The sequence below is a fragment of the Saimiri boliviensis genome, chromosome 5 (genome assembly GCF_048565385.1).
Source record: "Saimiri boliviensis isolate mSaiBol1 chromosome 5, mSaiBol1.pri, whole genome shotgun sequence".
NCBI classification, from domain to species: domain Eukaryota; kingdom Metazoa; phylum Chordata; class Mammalia; order Primates; family Cebidae; genus Saimiri; species Saimiri boliviensis.
The window spans coordinates 97,027,594-97,052,201 of NC_133453.1; the positions used below are offsets into that span (position 1 = coordinate 97,027,594).

General features: G+C 34.5%; 1 protein-coding gene across 4 annotated transcripts in view; it reads left to right on the forward strand.

Annotated features, from left to right (window-relative positions):
* The window catches only part of LRP1B (LDL receptor related protein 1B), a 1,884,038-nt gene that overhangs the window by 324,214 nt on the left and 1,535,216 nt on the right, over positions 1-24,608 (forward strand). For all 4 annotated transcript variants that reach the window (XM_003921997.4, XM_074399735.1, XM_074399736.1 and 1 more), the window contains exon 2: positions 2,944-3,066. In XM_003921997.4, coding sequence (XP_003922046.1) covers positions 2,944-3,066 — 123 coding nt within the window. The remainder of the gene's footprint in view (positions 1-2,943; positions 3,067-24,608) is intronic.

Genomic DNA, 24,608 nt, shown 5'->3' on the forward strand with positions numbered 1-24,608 from the left:
TTGACCTTTTATTCAAATGGGTGTCACTCTCACCATACTTCAGTGTTTATTCAAATGTTATATTCTCTGTGACATATACTCTGACCACCTATTTAAAATTGTACCTGCCTCCAAACTCTAACCCTCAATCCCCATCTCTGTTTTATTTCTCTCAATAAGGTTTATCTTTTAATATGCTATACAATTAGCTCATTTGTTTTGTTTTTCTCTCCTCCCATTAAAATGTAAGATACATGATAGCAGGCATTCTGTCCTATTTTTATATATTTGTTTTCATTATTGTATCCCTCGTGCCTAGAACACAGTAGAAATTCAATAACATATTGCATAAATGAATGAATGAACAAATTAAGATGGAATGGTGGAAGTGCTTTTTGTGCTACATTAAATATTCATTATTTATTATTTCTAATATTATTCAGCTCCCCCCATGAGCGGGCTCACAGACATATGCACACATGCACTCAGTTTATTTTTCTACCTGTATGTCGTGTCTTGGTTTTATGACACCATCCATTGTTTAAGACTATATACATGAAGATACATTGGAGATTTTCAAATATTTAGTCACCAGTTCTTAACTCATACTTCACATCACTTGGATCAGACCCTTCATCTAATTCCCTAGTACCTTAGTCCAGTCATCTTGAACTCTTCTCTAGACAATTGTAAGAGTCTTTTAGGAGATGGCTTTGTAGCATGTTTTGTTATTAAATATCTTTTCTTAAGTATTTTCCGTGACTTCAAATTACAGACAAAATACTTCCAATGGCAATCAAGGTCCTTCATTACTGATCCTGACCTATGTTTTTCAGATGCTCAGTTCCAACAACATAAGTTATTTTTATGGCCTTCTTCTTTATATTTTCAGCAAGTACCTATCAATCATTCACTGAGTCACGCACTGTGCAATGACATTTCTCCCTCTCCACATAACCATTTGTCATGGTTTGAGAGGAATGGAGATAAAATCTAGTATTTCAAGATCACAGATTAAGCACAAAGTAGTTATAGATACAATGAACATCTGTTCTGACTTTTCTGGGATAAACTTGGTTTATACCTGTTGTCCCAGTGTAATTACTAATAAACCTACTTTCAGTCTGAGAACTCTCTCAGCCTGGAGATAAATTATATGGTTTCTTTATCTATAAGCAAAATAATTTGAATTTTATTCCATGCTCTTTTTCTATATTAACTTCAAAAGTTATGTGACAGCCTAAAGCAAAATGTAAGCCCTCCTCCTTCAGCATTCAAGCATACTTATAAATATCACACACCACTGTTTGGTGGAGAAAACCCAGGTCTTTCTACCTGAATGCCATTTCATTTTCAGCAGAAAATTGATTTTTTTCTCAAATGCACCACAATAATATTTTCTTATCCACTGTTTAAACTTTACCTGGAATGTTCTGTATTCCACTTATCCAAAACCTATCCATTTTTAGAGGAATGTAAACATCCCCAAACTATTTTTTTTTTTAAATTTGTCTCAATAACCATTTTTTGGGGGGCATGAGATCTGTAGGCGCAACTGTCTTTTGGGTCCTTTAAGACAAAGACTGGCTTCTAAATCTTTGATTCTACAACACCAAGTCTGCTCCAAATACAGAGTATGCTCAAGCAGCTTCATGTAAAAAACAACGATGACAGTGGTGTTGATGAGTGTGGTGTTGGTGGTGAACTTAATGAAAATATAAAATAGCTATAGTTTGAGAATGGAAAAGGCTATTCTTATACCCACATTTGTAGATTTTAGACGTGTGTGTTTGTAACGCATATTTTACTGAAATTTATGCTGCTAGTCTCAGGTGGAGGGAAGTTGAGGGAGAGAAAGAAAAGATGTACCATATTTTATCAAATCTAGGATACTATTGAGAGTATGATATAGTATTTTCTATATTGCTCAGGCAAAGTTGTCAATTAAGTTATGGCCTAATGCTTTCATATCACTTAGAATTTTTATATAATATTCACTGAAAGAGCTTACTGTGACCTATTTAATGATAGGGTTTTAAAAATCTTAAGTCGTTTTTACATGCAGATAAAAATAATACTGGTGAACATAACAGCTAAGGTGTTCCCAACACTACTTCACATTCAGAGGCCATGATTGTAAGAAACATTCCTATTTCAGACATATTAAGGTGTAAAAAATAATTATTTTTTAAAGGGATTCACAGGATATAAGTAAGCATATTGTGAAAAACATCTGATGAGTTTGTGAGAACTTGAGGAAGGGCTGCAGATTTCAAATATTCTGAAACAAAGGAAGGAAAATAGCAGACTTTTAGTCACAACCAACTGTAGAACGTCTGAAATAGGAAAAAAAAAAAAAAACCCTTATGGAAGTTTGCTATCACTTCTGCATTCTTGTAGCAGAAGTTGTCACCTTGGAAGTCATGGCAAGAAAAGGAAGAAAATGCTGTGATATTGGGGACCCAACTCATGTAGAGATATGAAGCCCCAGTATGGGGATGGATGGTTAAAAACTGAATACTCAGAAATGGATTTTAACTATAATATTAATATTTAACTCAACTGATTTTTTTCTTCCTCCCAAAGCTGAGAAAGAAGCTAAAATTTCTATTCTCAAGAGCTTCTGCTTTGATTCAACATCTTATATAAAACTTATTTGCTGGAATGTCTATATTCCATCTTTGATCTGATAAAGCCCCTAGTCATAAACACAAACAGAATTTTTAACTATTTCCAGAACAGATTGTGTGAACTTATAACAAAGTCAAGTGTATTAAAATTGTGTGTTTGAGCTGAGCAGTTAAAATTAGAAAAGTAATTGGTTTGTCTTTGCTGCTGAACAGAAAATGTGGATCATATTCATGTAACTTTTATGTATTGCTTTCTCATGTTTCACCTTTGTACTGCTCCTTCTGCTCATGTTCAGATCATTCATATTTTATTTTGAAACATTTTCATTTTCAGATCAGCAGTTGTGTGATCCTGGTGAATTTCTTTGCCACGATCACGTGACTTGTGTCTCCCAGAGCTGGCTGTGTGATGGGGACCCTGACTGCCCTGATGATTCAGACGAGTCTTTAGATACCTGTGAGTATAAAGGTTCTCATGCCATTCAGATTTACCTTACATGTGAAACTAAATGTCAGTTGTTTTCATGGATGACTGCTATTGTAGCTGATTCTTTTTTTTTTTTTTTTTTTTTTCCCAAATAGCCTAAGAAACTTGAAATGTTTTGTTTGTGTTTTTTTAAAAAATGAATATGTGAAGGAAGGCATGAAATGCAGTTTTGGAGTGTGAATTAACTTATGAAAGGAAAAAAAAATGTGAGGTTAATTAATTCAGTGTGATTGTGTTAACACTAGAAAAAAATGACATGAGAAAAAAATATTTAAAATGTAGCCTTAAAAGGGAAAGAGACCTTCTCCAATAAGTTATCTCACACATTTTGAGACAGAAGGAATATATTGGGGAAATGAAGCTTTAGTTCCTATGTTATTTATATTAATATCTTAGGGCATTATACAAATAATTGCACATATTTTCCTTTGAGCCTGAAAGATAGAAACTTTATTCATTCATAGAGTTAAGATCTTTGCCTTTATAGTATCAGATTAAGAAACCCTTAGTATACATGAGTCCTAATCACAGTTGCACTACTGTAACTTGGAATCCACTGAAGGTTTATTCTGTGTTATAAATACCACTGTAACAAAATTATAAATAATAATATGACCATAGGTAAATATGCCACACTTTTTAAAAAACTCACTTATAAAGGGTCTAAGCAGTTCCCTGAATATTGATAGTGACATTTCTAGAACTTCTCATAACAACCTGTGCTCCTCAGGCAACCAGGTATGCTGACATGTCAATGTCATCCTCAGAGTAACCACATGAAGTTAACCTTAAACCACATGTAGTTAACGTTAAACAATCCATTGTCTTCATTGCTTGATATTGTAGAAGTAACATTTATTGGTTCCATTTGCCATTTTCATCTATCTGTTTACAAGTCTTGCAGACAGTTCTGAAGAAAACCTTGCTGTTAGAGTCAAATGCTTATTAATTTCCTTTGTGTTTGACAGTTGTTTAAGGTTTCTCAAGAAGTGAAAACTTGAATATTTGCATGAATTGCTTCTCTTTATTTTGAGCCAATCACTTTTTCCACAGGAAGAGGTTATAGTCATTTATACTACATTTCTAATTTTCACTAGTTAACTCCCAAAAACCTTTAAAAGCCCTTTACTAGACTCCTTATAGCATAGACAAGGTTCTAGGAAGATAAGTTTTAAAATAAAAGATTAATTTAAAAAATTCTAATGAATAAATTGTGATAAACTCATATGGAGGAATATTACTTGGTAATGGCAAGGAATGAAGTACTCTCGTGCATACTACAACATGGATGAACCTGGAAATCATGCTAAAGGGAAGAAGCTCATTAAAAAAGATCTCATATTTTACAATTCCCTTCATATATAAGATAAAAATAGGCAAATCTATAGAGAAAGAAAGAAACTGGTTGCTAGCGGCTAGGTAAGGTGGGGTACAGAGGAGGGAATGAGGAATGACTGTCACTGAATATATGGTCTTTTGGGGGGATGATGAAAATGTTCTTAAATTAGATTGTGATGATTCTTGCACAACTCCGTTGATATATTTTAAAATGTGGAAACGTTTCAAGATGAAATTTGGGGGAAAAAACATGGGAACATACATTTTAAATGGGTGAATTATGTCATATGAATTATATCTTAAAGGTATTTGAAAAGGGAAGATAAATCTCAATATTGTGCATATGGATGAGGAGATATAGGAATGTAGAAAGACAACAATAATAAATACTTTGGCCCCACATCATACAAGTATTGAGACCATATTTCAGTATCCTAACTCTTTTTAAGCTTTAGCCCTCTCCTTTTCAAGTGCTATCTAGAAGTGAAATTCTCTTCTCTGTGGCTACAAGGAAAGACTGCCGTGGCATAATCAGAGTAAAAGTCGAGTTCTTTAATTTTGGTAATAGGGTCTTGCATTCTGCCCTGATCCGGCCATGAATTCTGAGATGGAGAAAATAAGAAGGACATGACATAGATTTGCAGAATTCATATGCAGGAAAGCCGGGGCGGGGGGTGGGGGGGGCGGGAAGGAGAAACCCCACAGAACTGTGTGACTGGCACAATGCAGGAGCAGTTGAGAAGAAATGGTGGCATAGCATATCTAAGCTGGAGTCTCCTTCATGCTGGTGAATAATGGTGAACAAGGATGTTCCCTTTGTGCTCAAGATGGAGCCTAGTGGGAAATCAGACAGGAGAAATTTTGTGTCTAAAGGAGCAATAGTGACCTGTGTAGTCATTAGGTAAAGTTCAGAGAGAAAAGAGACCTCTTGATGCATGTCAAAGTAGGTGATGATAAATATTAGGCCCAACTCCTATGCCCATTCCATGTCTCTGAAAACATGGCACATATCCAGCAAGCCCACACCAGTGAACCAGACTTGTATGCGCTGACCAGTATTCACCTTGAGTGGTAAGGCATCTACTCAAAATGGTCTAAGGTCACTGCAACGCTGTTAAATATTTGAATAACCACCCTGCCCATAAGGTACATACCACCTGGAATTTTTGTAAAAAGGGGGGTCCTTCTGTTCATAGAGATTCGGGCCTTTTAGCGGATGGAGGCCTCAAATTGGAAATTGCATGTCAGTTAATTAAAAAGAGAATGATGTTCTGCTTACTCAGTTTGTAAAATGAAATTCATACCTGCTCAAGATTATTTCTGGTAGTTGTTTAAGTACACAGTTCTTTCCTTTCCAATAACATTTTACGGATTCAAATTTAAAATGTTTCTTCACTTTAGCCATTCTGATTTTACCCTCTAACATTAAAATTGCTGAATATTCTTAAAGGCAACACTGAAACTGCTCTTTATTAATGTAGCCGAATGTCAACGAGAAATAACTGCTTTTCTACCTGTTGTATTCATTTAATCTGTTCAAGATATTTAGATTTAAGTTTAATTAGCCTGTTCCATATAAATGGTTTCAGTCAATACCAATTGAAATTCGAGTGCACTTTGAAAAAAAGCTTTATGGAAATATGAGTCTTTTGCAAATTTAAATTTCTCAATCCAGATGTTTGCCGTTACCATTTTCTATAATCACAGTGCTTTGTAATATGTTGTTTTATAATATTCATATGTAGTCATCACTTATCTACATAAAATAATTGCATACTTTTATAATTATATGAATTTATACATTTGATATGAAAGATAAATACTAACAAAACCTTGAAGACTGAGTCTTAGGAAGGATAATGTGCTCAGTATATGAACAAAAGGATGTTAAAATATTTGATTTGAAGACAAAGTATGTTGTATCTATAAAATATGAGATAAAAACAGCTGATACAATAGTTATTTTTTTTCTGAAATCCACTTAGCTTTAAAATGATAGACCACTCTAGCATGGAATTTATTGTTACATTGTGAAATCTCTGAAGTGACAAAATTCTAGCAGGAATTAAATGGATATTGTTTGGAAAGAAAAAAGCTTTACTTGTAAAATGCTGATGACCTAAATGCTTTAGAAAAAAAAAAAAAACATATGTATAGAAAAATAAGAAATCTTGAAAACTAAATGAAATTTAGATATTTACAGATCTGAAAGTTTATTGAGTCCATATTTTCCTTCTCTTCTGTGTTTGTTTGTGCTCAGGCTCTAGGAGTATTCTCTAGTATTCATGAAGCAGGAGTTAAAATTCACTAACAGCAATACACTTAGAAAACTGTTGTGTGAGGTTGGCTTACAACTAAGCTGATTTCATGTTGGGAAGAGTTGCCAAAATATGCTATTGCAAAATTTTAATTTATAATCTTACCCTTGGGTATGAGAAATGACTTTTAGTCATCAAAATGAAAGCCTTTATTTCTGCATATTACTTAAAATAATTTTTCAAGTATCTAAATAATGACTAATACCCGTGTTAGGTTCTATGAGGCCATCAGAATAGAAAATCAGGGAAATCACTATCTTTCTACTCATGTCTTTCAACCCAGTGCTGTTAGTATAGCATGTAATGAGAATGAAAATGAATAGTGGAAATGTTGAGAGAACGAGAGCTTGGTACCACCTGTAGTGGGGAAGTCTCCTTGAAAGGCACTTTTATTCTGAGGTATTGAAAATTTAATTCTTTCTAGAATTTTCTGTGGAATGCTTAATGATACTTCCTTTTCAACACTCGTCTCCAGCTGATGTATGATATTTTCCGGAAATCTGACATCATTATACTTAAAACTAGATTCTTTCTTTTTAAGAAAGGAAGGTATTAGCCATGCTATTCATCCTCTTCCTTATTGCCTGCCAGTTCCCTTTCACAGAATCATTGAGTGAGTTCTCCAGTCACAGATCATATTTTGGACATAATGACTCATTGACCAACAAAGGAGAATTAAAATAGCATCAGCAATATATGCAATGTGGACTCTTCTCTGTCCTGTCCTTTTGCAAGAGTCAGTATGCTTTTTTTTTTTTTTTTCTGTAAAGATCAGAAATCTTTGGGCTTTAAATAAATTTAAATAAATAAATATTTAAGTAAATATTTGGGCTTTAAAGGCCCATATAATATCAATCGCATATTCTTTGTCTCTATTTGTTTTTCAGTTTGTTTTGAAAACCTTTAAAGCTAGGAAGAAAACAAAATCTCTCAGTTTATAGTCTGTTCAGAAATAGGCCACAGGTCAAATTTGGCAAGCAAGCTATTTAATTTGGCAAATCTGTGTTGTAGTAGCATAGCTGAAATATATCTGCTATATAGGTGAGGCAGGTCTGGGCTCAGGCACTGCAGCTGCACGAAACAGCATAACCTCACACAATGAATGCATGAAGCTCTGAGTTGTGTTTGCATCCCCCAGTCATGGTGCCAGACTGAGGCAATATGGTATAGTCTACATATGCTGGGTTTTGTTTCCTTCTATTTTTGCATACTTCCTTATTGGTTAGTGTAACGTTTATTGCCGAGTTTAAAATGAGGAAACTGAGGCCAACATAAGAAAATGAAAATCCAATATATTCAGCTCCCGGGCAACGTTCCATGGTCCTGTGGAAAGGGGCCAGGGAAGTCGCTCCAACTTCCTGGGGCGTGGGGTTTTTATGGTTAGGAGGAACGAGCAACCGCTGGGTGGTCTGATTGACTCCAGGGGAGCAGGATTGAGATGGGGCAGGCTGCTACTGGTGGGTGGGTTGGTGGGTGAGTTTTCTGGTGGGAGAGCTGGCCCGGAGCCTTGCATCAGCTGAAGCCTTCCAGAGGAGCCATGCGGCAAAGCCAGGTGCCAGGTGCAGAGTTGGGTGTGTCCAACGTCCCCACGAGGCAACCAGCCTTACAGTTAGGATTGCATGTGACCACATGTTATAGAAACAGTGACTTAGCCAAATAGGCGTTTCCTTTTCTCATTAAAAATAAATAAATAAATAAATAAATAAAGTTGCAAAAGTAGATGATTCAGAACTGCTGTGGCAGATCCAGAATGACAACAGGCTTCTTCCATCTTTCCTACTCAGGGCCATATCCACAGAATGGTTGCTTCTCCCCTAGCAGATAATTTCATTTTGGACAGCCAGAAGGAAGGTAGAAAAGGGAGAGGCAAATTCCAGGTGAGCCTGTATGTCGGGAAAAGGATAAATTTCACAGGAAGCAAACGTAGTAGATCTCCTTCACCAGAATGGATTATATGGGGTATGGGGCCATGAGTATCCTCAACAAGCTCTGTTGCCTTCCAAAAAGATATTTGGGGTTCTTCTAGTAAAGAAAAGGGGAGAAGAGATATTGGGCAGGCAAAGGAACCTGATAGTATGTGCCACAGTGTCCCTTCACTCTCCTCCTTGGCATCTGCTGCACAGGAGATGATACGTACAGTGCGTGGTCACGTCAACGGCTTGGCTCCAAAGCTCAGTTTTTCCATGAACATCTTTCCTCTTGGACAACTAATCTAATCATACTGTGCCTCCATCACCCCGTCTGCGCCATGGAAATGATAGTACCTGCCTCACAGTAAAGTGCCCATAAGAAGTGCCTATTCCCCAGCAGCATTCTTTCTCCACTCCAGACCCCATCTGCCTTCCAGATGCCTAGAGCTCCAGTGAGGTATCTTACCTTGAGGTTCTTTTGATAGACTATCCAACTGCCTCTTCTTGGTAGATCCTCTCTTTCTTACTAGAAACCTAAGTGAAAATCAGTTCCCACCCCACAAAGGATATGGCTAGGAAGAGGTTTAATCTATATATGCTAATTCAAGTTGTTAAAATATTTTTTAATAATCAGGTATATTAAGTTCAAACATTGGGATAAATTTGGCATAGAAATAATGTGGGGGCAGATGACTTTTTCTAGAAACTCTTCCAAAAACATTAATGTTGAATAATTGACTAAAGTTGAAATGCATGTACTTAAAAAAATATAATAGTCAAAAATATTGACTCTGCAGTCCTGAAATGTAGATAATATCTCATTTTTTTAAATGAAGAAATTGAGTTTATAATTCTTCTCTTCCCTTCTAAGTTGGCTCTTATTAGTGAAAGCAGAGTTTACATTTCTTTGAACTAACCATCCTTTTTTGAAAACTGAGATAAAGCAGGATTCAATTCCTAAAAGAACCCTTCAGGCTTCCTAATTTAAAAATACCTTGTCATTTGAAAATCATGGAAGGCCATCCCAAAAGAATTGTTTCACACTGGCTGTGGGAGTGATCAGCTCTAATTGAACAATGCAGTAAAAAGAACAAGTCTCCTGGGTACTAGGAAGAGAAGCATTTATGGAGGAAGAGAAAAATGAAAATGACTGTAAGACATTAGGTGAGATGTGAATTTGCATGAATTGACCAGTGCTTCTATTATGTTTCCATTGTTGTGGGATTTTAAACTTTATTTAGAGAGTAGGATTTTAATGAACTTTATATTCATACACTGACCTTTCCCCTTGGATATAAGATAGAAATCCTTTCATAATTTCCTTCTAAGCTTTCTATCTTTGACATAGATCAGAGAAATAAAATAGAATTCAGGTGGGAGGTTATTAGCAAACAGATCCTGCCCTTTAAAATTATGTAGTAGAATAAGGCACTGAAAGTAGACTATAGGAACTATAAAATAGAAGTATGGAGTATGGCCCGTGTTTCTAAGTAATAGTGATTTAGAGGTCACTTTGCAATGAGCTAATATATGAGAGTCACAAAGCTAAGCTTTTTGTTAGGTAGAAAAGCTCAAATGATCTTACAGATTAAAGGGAAAGCATATGAGACCCATGAGGACAGTTTATGTCTCTTTCAATTCTTTTTGTTTTGTTCTTCATTTTATTCTGAGACTCCTCTCTTCAGCAGTAGAGAGGCCAAAAAGCATTGACCCTTCTTTAATAATGAAAAGATTCCCACTTAACAGTTGATATGCAGGGGGGATAGGAAGGTGGGGATAAGTATAATTGTGAAGTGAAAGGGCCTGTCTAACACTGGTACGTTTCCCCAGTGCAGTGGGGTAGGAGTAGGGGGTGACATTTCTCCTCATTCTGCCCTCACAATGCACTAATGGGTCTCTAAGAGTCTGCCTCTGCAATTTTTTTTTTTTTTTTTAAGGTTGATTGCAGGCATAGGTGAAAGAACTGCAATTCACACAGGCATAGGGAGCTCAGCAGTGACAAAACCTCACCTTTTCACCTTGCTTTTCGGTCTTCTGATCCAAGATGACAGGTCACAGAATAAAAGGGGACACATGTCCCTCAGGCAGGACTATAAACTATGGGGAACGAAAACTTTAAAACGATGCAAAATAAAAGGGGTGAAATGAAATACGGGAATTCTAGAAACAACTGGTGACATCTCCTTGACTTAAACGGTGATGTACTGTAAACAAACACTCTTGCAGGACTCTACAGGGACAAAGCTGAACACTGAGCAAGGAGTCTTCCCAGAAAGTATTCAATCCATCTTTTATCTACAACTAATCTAGCATTTGGGGTTGGGGATGAAATCTTACCTTTCATGGGTGAGCACATTTCTTCCCGAAGGATGTTTTATTCTTTATAGTCAGTGTATAAAATTTACATTTGACTTTCACTCAGAAGTCCTTCTAAAATGACATGTTTTGCCAAATGAAGCACTAAAGGATATTGTGTTCTAGGAACTTATTTTTAATGGCGATGCCTTTCTTTTTCTCTCCCTCTCCCTATGTCTTCCATTATTCTACCCCGAAATACCTCTACTCTATGCCTATGCAATTTTCAGTAGGACAGAGTCTCGTCAGATTATTAACTGCTATATTGGCCCTGCTCAGGTTCAGGCAACATAACTGACTTTGGGTTTTTGATTTATTTTTGTTTTGTTTTGTTTTAATAAAAACTTCATCACAGTAGCTTTTCTGATTTTCAGGATGGCAAACATTTCTCTCAAAGGAGGAAAGTTAGGAAAAGATACGTGAAAACAGGCCTTGGGTAGGAGGGATCCGATTCTGTGAATGTGGTTTATAGCAATCCATTCACCTCATAGTTTCGATTTTTGTACTAAAGAAAGATACCTTGGGAGGCAAGGATCTGCCCAAATTATTCACTGGCCAACCTTGAGAAGTCAGACACAAGAGAGGAGAATCTCTCAACTGAGACACACTTTCCTCAGTATCCAGCAGAAAAGAAGAAAACTAAAACACTTCCCAACATCTCTGACTGAGTTGGCAACAGAAAAGGAATTGTTAATATTAAATGCTCATCTTAGAAATCAGCATCAATTAGCAAGCAGGAAGCCATCTGCAAGCAAACAAAAGAGGCCCCAGAGGAAACAGACCTTGCTGACTTCTTGATCTTGGACTTATGGCCCCCAAAACTATAAGAAGGTAAATTTCTGTTGTTTAAGTGACCCAGACTATGGTATTTTGATATGGCAGCTGTAGCAGATAAATTTCACATCCTTCTATATATCTATTAAAATTTTATTTATTTTAATACCAGTGTAAGAAAAATCCAGCAATAAAAAATTTCTTATATTTTTCTTTATGATATATGCTAAATATTACTAAATTCTAGAGTACTACTCTTACAGACATGACAAGCCTGTTAAAGAAATGTGAAATGAAATCTCCAGCTTCTGGTGGGGTAAAGGTAGTTAGTTACAAACTCTTCAGAACACCTAATGTAATTATGCAATGTTATTATTCAGAAGAAAAAGCACTCCTCATTGAAAATCCACTGAAAAAATATACTGCAAATTTATGTTTTTTCCATGTATTGATAGATGGTGGGTTGTTCCAAACTTTTCAGAAATAGACTTGCCTGAGACCTGTTCTTCTGGTGATCTGGGATATGCAGTGGAAGTTCAGTTAATGGCTGTCTTTGCAAAGCTATCTCGTTACAACACACAAAAAACAGGCCAGGTACAGTGGTTCAATCCCAGTGCCTCAGGAGGCCAAGGCAAAAGGATCACTTGAGCCCAAGAACTTGAGGTTGCAGTGAGCTATGATTGTGCCACTGTCCTCCAGCCTGGGTGATATATCGAGTGAGATCTTGTCTCTTAAAATATATAGAAACACACACACACACACATGGATACATACATAAACAAATAAGCTTGTATATTTGACTTAAGTTCCATTATTTTCTGAGGAAAACAGTAGAAATGCTTAATAGTCATATACATCAAAGCATGCATATTATGAATAATCTATATTAGGTTGTTATAATCTATATTAGATTATTATAATTTTCAATTCTGAATCAATTATTGGGTTAGGCAGTAAAGTCTATGTAAAATGTTTCTTTCTTCACATGGGCTTTTGGGGAATTTTGTTTCATTTCACTTTGAAATGTGTACATGTTAGGCAATTCAGTTTCAAAATAAATGACACATTATTCATTTTCACTTAAATAGTGAAGAATATTTTGTCATTGAACTACATTTCTCATAATACATAGGTGCTTTTTATTTTTAAAAACTAGAAACCATTCAATCAATCAGCAGCTATTTATTGGGGAACTACTGAATTAAGGTGCTTCTGAGCACAAAAAAGCAACAACCCCTTATCCCATGCCTTTTCATGTGCCATGGCTTTAAGCTATACTAGTTCTTTTTTTCTCATTTTATCTATCCTGGTTAAATGCTATTCTTTCCATGTTAAAGAAGGTGATGTTTCTGATAAAGATTAATGATGATTACTGACACAGATGAATGATTCATATGAGCCAGACGCTGTGCTGTGAAGGTTACATGGATTTTCCACTTCGATGTTCACAGAAACCCTGAGAAGAGTGTCAGGTACACTTGCTCAGGTTGTACAAGGCGGTGGAGTGACATAAACATTGCAGACAGCATGGGTATATATTATTTTCTCCCAAAGGGAAATAAATTAGCTTTAAAAGGGGGCATATTTTCTAATTTGCATGAAGACTCCATAGGAGATTGGTGGCCCTGCTTATGATAGTATTCATGGTCCCCTTTTATAGGTGATAAAAATAAAGCACAAGGAGATTTACTTAAAGCAATTAAGTGACAGAGCTACAAGTGAACACTGCAGCATGCTATGCAGCCTGGAGTTCAAGGGATTCCCAGGGTCAACATCATGATGCTTAGAGGAGGCAAGATTGTCATGCATGCCTGTGTCACATTGCACTCAAGTCATAATGCTTTCCATTATGCCATGCAACCTAATGCACATATGCTATCCAGATGTATGTATGTTCAGCCATTCAGTTTAGACACAACAGATTTTAATTGAGTGACTACTATCCAACAGGGTCTGTGGTTGATACTACAAATAATAAGAAAACTATGCCAAACATGAAAGAGAGATATAGTAATAACTGGAGAGAGGATTTAAATTAAATTATTAATTTTTCCGATTAGAAAGGATATTATAAGTGTGTATATATATATATTATTGTGTTAATAACTGTATAATTTATATAGGTTAATATTTGTTTATGCATATGAAGTTTATATGTGTGTATATGAACAAATTAATCTGGAAAAAGTAAGTATATTAGCCTCTGTGTAACACACACACACACACACACACACACACACTTTAAAGACAGATTGTTGAACATATCAGTGAAGATTATGAAGGGATTTTTAAATCAGTTTTTAAAAACTTATTGTATAACAAATTACCACAAATGTAACCTGTTGAAACACACATTTATTATCTCTGTTTTGTGATTCAGAAGTGCAGGCAGGATCAAGTGGCTTTTCTCCATAGGCCTCACAAGGCTCAGAACAAGGGGTCCCTCAGGCTGGGATCTTACCTAGAGGGTGTGAGGAAGAATTGGCTTCCAAGCTCATTTAGGGTCTTGGCTGAATTGTTTCTTGTGGTTTTAGGACCAAGGTCACATTTTCTTTCTGGTTGTCAACTGCAGCCACTCTCGATAATTAAAAGCAATCTACATGTCTTGGCATGGGACCCCTCCACTTTCAAACCAAGCAGTGGTGTGTCAAAACCCCCTCACGATCCATGCTTCAAATCCCTGGCTTCCTCTTCTGTGGCCAGATGGGGAAAAGAACGTCTTTGAAGACAGCGCACGACTAGAACACTTAGCTTTTGTCACGAAATGCGATATCATCCTAAGAATGATATCTCATTATACACACAGGTTCTACCCACATTCAAAAGAGAGGGGGTTAGACCAGGGTGAGGGTCACTGGGAGTCATTAGAATTCTGACCAACATACAGTATTCACCTGCTTGGGATGCTTTAAAAAAAAAAAAAAAAAAACCACAGACTGGGTGGCTTAAACAAAAATCGTTTATATTCTCCTAGTCCCGGAGGCTGGAATTCTGAAGTCAATGTCTTTCATTCTTAAGGCCTCTCCTCGGTTTGCAGGTGGCCATCTAGTATTTTGTTTTGTTTTGTTTTGTTTTGTTTGTTTTGTTTTTGAGATGGAGTTTCCCTCTTGTTGCCCAGGCTTGAGTGCAATGGCACCATCTCGGCTCACTGCAACCTCTGCCTCCTCCCTCAACAGGTTCAAGTGATTCTTCTGCCTCAGCCTCCTGAGTAGTTGGGATTACAGGCATGCACCAACACTCCCAATTGAGTTTTATTATAATTATAATTATTATTTTTTTTAGTGGAGATGGAGTTTCTCCATGTTGGTCAGGCTGCTCTCAAACTCCCGACCTCATGCGATCTTCCCACCTCGGCCTCCCAAAGCTGGGATTACAGGCGTGAGCCATCGTGCCCAGCACATCTAATGTCCTCACAGTTTCATCCCTTTCAGTGTATCTGTGCCCTAATCTCGTCTTCTCATAAGGACAAGTCATATTGGATTAGGGCTTACCCATACAACCCCATTTTGCCTTAATTACCTCCTTAAAACTCTACCTCAAAATACAGTCACATTCTGAGGCACTGGGGTTTAGGACTTCAACATACGAATTTTGGGAAAACCAATTCAGTCCACAACACACAAGATAATTTTGCTTTTTAAAACATATTCTAAGACATCTTTACTCACTAGCTTATCTCATAAAGTGAATTTCCTCCCTCTGCTTTTTTTTGTGTAGAACTTTCAGCTGATGAAAGATTAGAAGAATGTTATGATAAACACCTGTATACACTGGATTTATCAACCATTATATTTTGTTGCATTTGTTTATCTCTAAGACATATTTGTCATGTTCACAAACATATATATATATATATATATATATATATATATATATATATATATATGTATACATGGTTTTTTGCCAAACTGTTTCAATACATGGACATGTTTTTGCACCTACATTTTTCTAAGAACAACGCATGTTCTTATATAACCCTTACTTAGGTATAATATTATATATCGAATTGACATTTGTATTTCTCCAATTGTCCCCAAAATATTATTTGTAATTATTTTACTGAATCCATGATCCAACCAAGGATAATACATTGCCTATAACTGTGATAGGTTTTTAGTCGTCTTTAATCTAGAATATTTTCCAGCTTTTTTTTAAAAATATGCTATTGATAGTTACCTAAAGAATATCACACAATTAAGATTTTTTTTGGCTCTTCTCTGACAAGGTAAATATTTTGCCAAGAATACTCTATAAGTTATGACAAACTTTCCTCATTGTGTTTAATCAAGAGATAGGTCAGTCTGATGCTGCTTGATCACTTGGTTACCAAAATTAAATTATGACAAAATGTTTTTCAGAGCATAAGGCATAGCTCTAAACTTTATAGCTAAGTAGTTCAAGACAGAATGGTCTGTTATGGTTCTAACTATTCCATTAGGAAAAAGACTTAGAAAAAAACATAAGACCTTAAAATTGAGCATATCCATATGTTATCTGAAATTGAAAATATGTACCAAAAGAAGAAGGGGGCTAATAAATTTGAACTTTGCATTTTTTGATTTGTGCCATTCAGTCTCCCTTTCCTCTGCCCAAAACTCGTTTATTGTATTTTCCTAGGCTAGCTAAGTATGACACACAGAATAACTATTACTTCTGTTTCAAGGAATAAATACTCTGTGTCCCTAATGACAATGTTAGAATGCTTAAGGACAGCAATCTTCTCCACTCTTTGTGTCTGCATCCATTGTTCTGCATACAGTGAGCAGCCTATACATTTTTTACCTGAGATTTTAAAAATAAATCCATAGGCAGTTTCAGATATGAAGCAGAGTGTTTGAAAATAGTTTCATCCATTTCTAAGAACTCTCTGAAGATACATAGAATTATATATATGATTATTTTCACAGATAAACTTTAATTGGAAGTTTATTTGACTAGGTACCTTCTTTATAGAATTCATGAATCACAGAATTATATCCAATATACCTGAAGAAATTTACACAATTGCTTTGTGAACTGCTTTCTTCAAATAAGGAAAAAATTCCTTGAGACGGGGACAGTCTACCTTTTAGAGTTTTTCATCCAGTCTTTTACTACTGTCAACAAGTTTTTGTATATATATTTAATTGGTTCAGCAATGCAGCAATTGAATGTAGCATTTCAAATAGAAAGTAGATCCTGAAGAACGTATCACTTAACACATACAAAAAAAAAAAAAAAAAAAATTCCTCCCAAAGATGGTTATTATGTAAGGCACTACTCTTTGATGATAGTCAAAGAAAATATTTGAATCTGCTTTACAACTGCAAATGCAAGAGAAAATGTTTCAAGTGGAGGACCCTATAATATAGCCATCTCTGTTGTGTTGACAACTGTTAGGATTTCAGCTAAATTGAGTATTGATGACTCTGCCTTCCTCCTGGAACCTTTCCACATGTCATACAAAGCCAACAACAACAACAAAAAGAATAAACTTGTATCTCTATGTTCAGATTGAAATTGAAGGTAAAGAATAAAAGAAAAAAAAAATATCCACACTATTCCTAGCTTTTTCAAAAAAGAGCCTGCCTATAATACAATCAAAATTAAGGCAAGGCAGATTAGGTACATTCTTACAATTCTAAACCAGAAGGCAGTTGATAAGTTTAAAAATATATTTATGATATCTTCATTACTATAGTGATGGATGTGTGTGTGTGTGGAAATAGTTTACTTTCGAGGTAAGTATATTCTTGAAGGTATGAATGTTGGATTTCTGCCCTTTGATTGGAACTACATAATTGGGTTAGCATTACCACAACTATTTTTCTAGTAATCTTTAAGTATTTCTTTCATTTATAAATAGAAATAGAGGTATATTAAGTTTGGCATTTGTTTTAAGCTTTTGGGGATTGACTGATATTTGACAGAGTGATTGGATTTGTTATTCCTCAAAAACAAAACTGGTTTAACAAATTAGATAACGAGTTCTAGGCTCAAGGAATCACAGTAATTGGATTGGTTATCAATAATATGCTATTAAGTAGCTGAGATTGGCTTCTATTTAATATTTAAACCGTAGATAAACTGAACCTGTGCAACCCATTGTGAGTAACATTCTTTGTGTTGAAGATTCAGGTGGCCAAGTTCATGTTAAATATTGCTTAAGTGTGTGTGTGTGTGTGTGTGTGTGTGTGTGTGTGTGTGTGTGTATCCTACTTTTCATTCTTTATTTCTTGATAGTAAAAATTTTATTTACTGGGCACTTGTAGATACAGTAAATGGAAACAAGTTCAGCCTGTATACATGCCAGATGAAAAAATAAAATACTAGTTCAGTGAAGTAAAGCAACAGGCCTAAGGACACATAATTAATAAACATCAGAACTGTGACTGGAATTGACATCCCCTTGACATACACCTTTTCTGTTCTTTCCAATTTGTACATGTGCCACTCAGTAATATGGCTCTAAATGTTCTTTGTACTGATTGCCCATCAGTATTTATCAAAATAATAACGATGGAACATTCACAAAAAAGTGGACTCTGAAATAATAATTTGTAACTAAATTGCTGAACTTAAAATTAATGTAGATGTGCATTTCTAAACTCACTTTGGCTTTTGCTTCCATCTTCCCTCAAGGGCTGCTGTGAATGTTCAAGCATGTAGAAATGTACACATGCACATACACACAATGTAATAATTTTCTATAAAAGGAAAATTACTAGTTACATGATATAAGTGTGTCTTTTTTATGTTATAACATGGGGATTAGAAGATTATGATCAGCATAAAAAATGTATAAATGGTGCTCACCTTGCTTGACTTACGGAAAGATATCCTAATGTAAGGGATGAGTAACTAGACGGAAAACAATTAGATAATACGATGCTTACCAAATAGTCTTTCAGACTGTTTTAAACTTACAACACCCAAGAAAACACTGTAGATCAATTAGCTTTTCCTTTACTTTCTCACAAGCTAAAAAATAATCTCTTGAAAATCAATAAATATGAATTTACATTTAACCCAAGATCTCATTTTCAATACTTTTACAACTCCATTGTTTTCACCAAGAGGCAAATCCGTGATAGCAATACTGATGGACCTTGAAGAGAATGTTTCCAAGCTGTGATAAAAATAATACTACCCCAATAAAGTTGTGTGGTACCTGTCCCAAAATGCAATATTCCTTATACTTTATAAACAATCAGGTGACATTTTTGATGTATAATGTCCTGAGGACAGTTTTAAGAACTATTCTTTCGACTTTGGTCAAAGGATTTCATTTTGTTGGTACTGTGGAACTGGAAGACATGAATTATATAATTTATTAAAATATTTTTGAAGTTATAGGAAAGATGTAAAAAGTCTGTTATACATGCAGAACGTCTCTTATTAGCCCTGTACCTTAAATACCTTATATGTCATAAAGTATACACATTTTTTATATTCCATATGGTGATCAAAGTACTATCTGTAATTATGTATACTTTATATATCATATGTGATCAAAGTACTTATTCATCATTTTTAAGAAATAGTATATCAGTTATTTTTATTTTATTGTTTATACTCATTTGGAGAAATTCATACCCGGAAAGTTGCTTCAGGTAGATTTTGGCAGGGACTAGAGCCTTTCAATCTGAATAGATTTTAATCAGGTCTGACAGTAAAAGAGCTTCACCTGATATTTTATTTAGCTTGAGATTTGTAATCAGGTGATTTATAAGAGGGGGTTAGGTTTTACAAAATGTGAAGCATTTGTATTGATGTAATAATAAGCCTCTTCTGGTGTCAAAAAGAATCAATATTTTCCTCTTTTCCTTACTGCAAAAATGTGAAGCTGCAAAGGGAAAAAGTTTTTATTAGCCATGGCCGCTCAGGGAGACTTTTATCAAAGTTAAAACCCATTCATGAGTGCCATGCCCACATTCAAGATGTGGGGGCAAAAGTTACTTTATTTACAGACTAAAATATCCATTTGAAAGATGGGAATAAAAAAAGACTGATTATTAGATGATCTAATTCCAATAGTATTAATCACATGCTTGCTTTCAATGCATTTTACTTTGCTGTTTTTAAATTTATTGTGTTATATTGTCTTAACTTTTAGCTCTAACAATTAGATTCATTTCTTATAGCAAGAAACCAAAGCTACTTAGTTAACAAGTTCACTTTTGATAATATTCCAACTTAATTGGAATTAGGATAAAAATCCTTTCTATGTAGAGATTAAAAAGAAAAGGAAGAGAAAAAAGAAGGGAAATGCATTTAGATTCCAAAGAGGTGCCTCAGATTCTAATTTAATTGTAACTGACAAATATTAAAACAAATATAAAGTGAATAATTTAAAGTTTCATAAAATAAATGATATTCCTAATATCAATAGCAAAATAGATTAAATATATATTTTAATAAGTTATTTGCAAAAAAGTAATTGCCTATTAAAATTGAAGAATTTTATATGCTGTTCTCTATAATGAAAAAGCAAACAATATAATTTAGAAATTTGGCAGCATTAATTTTTGTATAAAAATATTTCTGAAAACTATGAGTGATTTTTAAATCATAATCCATTACTATTCTTTCCTAAAGTGTTCTGCTATGCCACTTAACCTTGGAACCTGGGACTAGATAAATCTGTTATAAAAACTCTTATTACAATAATGACATGTATGGCCTTTAGGTACTATACAAAAATTGTTCAGTGTGTTTAAATAGTAGTGGAGTGTTACCCTTTATTCCAGCAAAAATGTGTTAAAGTGTAATAACTATTTCTCCTTAGCATTACTCATGAAACTCATTGTCATTTGAAAGCAGATGGTCTTTTAGAAAGAAGAACATAACACTATTTTTAAAAAAAGCAAAGTTGTGATTTAAAACAAGTATTTAGAGATTTCATTAAGCATGCAATATGAAGCTATTTTAATCAGCAAAAAGATACTTGACTATGAATGGAGAAGAAAAGAATGCTTTTTCACAACGTGTAATGTACAACCACGAAAGTAAAGAATAACTTGCTGTAACAAGCAGTGTAGTCAACCAAAATGTAATTTATCCTTTCAAACAAGGCAGTTGATATGTATCTAAAATGGCAGGCAAGTAAATTATCTCCTAAAAGCATTATTTGAAAATTTTTATTATTAATGGATTGCCTATGACAGATACATATTATCATAAGAATATTTTCTTTTTCAAGGTATTTTTCTTAATCTTTGCAATAATTAATGATCTACTTGTCTTGTACTATTTATTTTCCCTTTTCACTGACATAATAACATAACCAGATCTAAATTTAGCTAAGCGAAATGTCATTACACTATTTGTTACCTGTGGTCTGAGACCACATTGATTCCTTGTGGTCTGGACTTGTGTGTCGTAGGATGGGCCTCATAGAAATAGAAATGAGGTGCTCCGTTTTATAATAACTAGGAATAAGTGCTATTCATTTTATTTTATCTTTTAGGGCATAGTCTTTACAAAGCATTAGGAAACTTTTTAGTGATTAGGAAAGGTAGTTAACTCAGTCTGCTAATGTCACAGCACAGCGTGTATGTCTGCAGTCACATTCAAACTATACAACACATGGTCCCTTTTAATTACATAACTGACTCTCTAATGGAGTCTTTCACTGGTAACTTTTCATGATAAAACGTATATTAAGATAAATGCAGGGTCTACAAGAGGTTCATTTCTGTCACTGAACATCTGCACTTTCTTTTTAAGGGAATGGAAATATAAATTCATAAATTATTATTTCAATAATGACAAAGAAGATTCTGAGCTTTAAATGTCAAAAGTATGGATCTGAGATCAATGGCTCTATGCTCATGTTTACTTTTTTTATTGTTTTTAGTTTATTCGTTCTTATTCTGTATTCTTATTGCCTTGCTTAGTTATTACCAGAAGCATTCCCTATGTTGCATGATAATTTCTAAGACTTTTTACAATATAAATGAAGTGAATACTAGTGATAGAAATGGCATTTATGAGGAGGTGGAATTTTTTAAGTCTTGAGATTTGGCACTGATACCAGGAAAAAAAAAAAAACCTTGCAAAATGAGTGGAATATTAATTATTGTGAGAAACTCCTTCAACAAAATGCAACTGCCAAACATGTGCACTTACTGAAATAATAGCATTTTGATTCTTCGGAATCTATTTACTCTCTATGAAAGTACCGGAAATCAGGAATGCGCTACCTTAGCCATGATTGACTGACTAGCTGGATGATCTTTTGCAAGTGGGCATGACCAGCATGGGACATAATTAATTAGTTAACCGTTACAATTTGAAAACTCAAGAGGGCAGGACTGCTTACTGGCTAGCACGCTGTGGATGTTGCAATTGTTGAGTGTACATCTGCTCTGTGTGTCCTGTCTCATTGGTTCTCATTCCACACTGGTTGTTAATCATTTTGAAAATCACCCACAGAGTGAGGAAAGAAGTGTTGCAACCTCAATGTCAGTTTGGAATTTTCCTAAATGTGCAAAATGAAAATAAAGATAAAGGAACAATTGCAAATAATAGACACTACTCAAGCCTGGTCTATAATTGTTTGGTTAACAAGTTAACAATTCAGCAAAAGTGTTAAAAGATATATTTAATTGGAAATTTACATCATGTTTATCATGAACAAAATATCAAGAAAAAGTTTTTAAATACTTATCTACTCTTTTGAAATGCATTCTCAGGCTTTGTGTGTGTATGTAGAATCAATATAAATAGAGAACTGAAAAAATTGGGAAAAAGTAGTTTTTAGGTTTTTGTCTTTGGCACTTATAAAGGTGAACAAATACTGTAATCATCTACATATGGATATGTTTTTGTACATTTTTATAATTTTCTAAATTTCTTTGTGAATGCAGTTCTCTCACTTTGCTATTTTTCTTTGAAGTTTTTAAAGATATTTTATTACTTATGGTGTTAGAAATATTTTAGCCAAAATACTTCAGAATTACTTTAGTAAAAATTATACTCTTGATAGAGATAAAAATATCAAAAATGAAAAAAATTACTTTTTAAAAAACAGAACGTCACTTACTAACAATTTTATACCATTTAACAATGACAAGGTTGAGAAAATTTACTGACATGTTTCAAGTCTACTTTAGCACCAATTTCTGTATTCTTTTTAACTTTAACATCTATTTATAATTCATGTAACATTAGTAGCCTTAAATTTTCCAGAATCATTTTTTCTATATAACAACAACAACAAAATATGGAATGCTTTATTGCCAAGGAATTCATTACCATGGTTTGTAAGATAGATTTTTTTTTTTTATTATGAAAGGCAGTTAATGAGGGAGAATATAGGATGGTGCTGCTGGAAAATTCAACTTCCAAAATATTATCATTTAGGTCAGGAAACATTTTTCACTTTTTAATGGTGATTTGCACTACATAAATTAAATATAATCCTACCACTGTTGTTCAAGCTGACTGGAAATGAAGATACCTGATCGGTTGCCACCTAGCTACCCTCCACCCCACAGCAGCCCCTGTAGAGCATTTTCAGAGTTCCCAGGGCATAATATGCAGTAGAATACAGCTTGAAACACCTGTTTTAAAGTGTATCTGATATCAGAGAAATTATACATAATATAATTAATTCTTTGGGGAAGTTTCTTTTTTCTTTCTCTTTATGAAACCCTTCAATACAAATGAAACCTAAGAATGTATATTGTAGGGTTATTTCTATTCATTAAAAGAATACATTTATTTTAATTAAGTAACTGAACCTCTACTGGAGTCTTTCACTAGTAATTTTTCATGATAAAGCATACTTGAAGATAAATGCAAGGTTTATCTCCAGAGACAAACTATGCATCAATAACAATGAGGTAATGATTCAAACAGTGTGTGTCCAAGCTATTAACACCTGAAAAATGAATTTGAACAAGCAGTAGGAGGACATTGTTAATGTGGAAAACTACTAGGCTTAAACTCTTTCTTTATTCCTAACTTGAATCTTTTAATGGATCTTAGCCTTTCAACTTCAAGGACTATACAGTACTTGAAGCTATAATGTAGCCTGTCGATGCTGGTTAATTCATCAATAAAAGGGGAAAATGAAGGACATTTGGAGTCCTTTTAGTCTCCTCAAAGTAGAAGATATTTATTTGAGGAAGATCAGAGGGAAGCCGCATAACTTTGAAAATATTTAGAAAATTATTAGATCACCTAATTGCAAAATTGATACAAGTTTCCTTGACCCTACTCACCTTTCCAATACTACCCAATGAGCTATTCTTACATTCTTTCTTCTTCCCACTAAATGAAACTGGAAAGTATAAGCAGCTCTTTAGTAGCCAAAACATTGACATCCATATAAAAACTTTCCGTTCCATAGGAATTTTTTTAATGAAAAGAAAAACATAAAGGGAAGCTGATGTGTTTCTTACTAATCCAAGGCATGATTATATCAGATCATCCTGGCAGTTTCTTTGGAACCTGAAACCTAAACTTAAGGCTTGAAATCACTAACAAGCTCAGATTTTGTTAATGATCGATGAAACAACAGCACAGCTACTGCTCTCTTTTTTGTTGGTGAGTGGTATGTAGGCTGATTTTGCTATTGGCGTTGTGGTTGATACTGTTATTTTTAGTTAATAGCTAAAATTTCTTGAGTTCTCATCATGTGAAGATACTGCACTAAGAGTGATACTAAATTGTTTTATCACTTTATAACAATGCTGTATTAGGAGAGTTTTAATTAGAGAACTAGACACCCTTCTCCTATTAAAACATTTTCCTCATCAATCCTTAACCAGAAACTGTATATTAAATTTTTCTAAAGAATAATAGTACAGGCTGGGCACAGTGACTCACG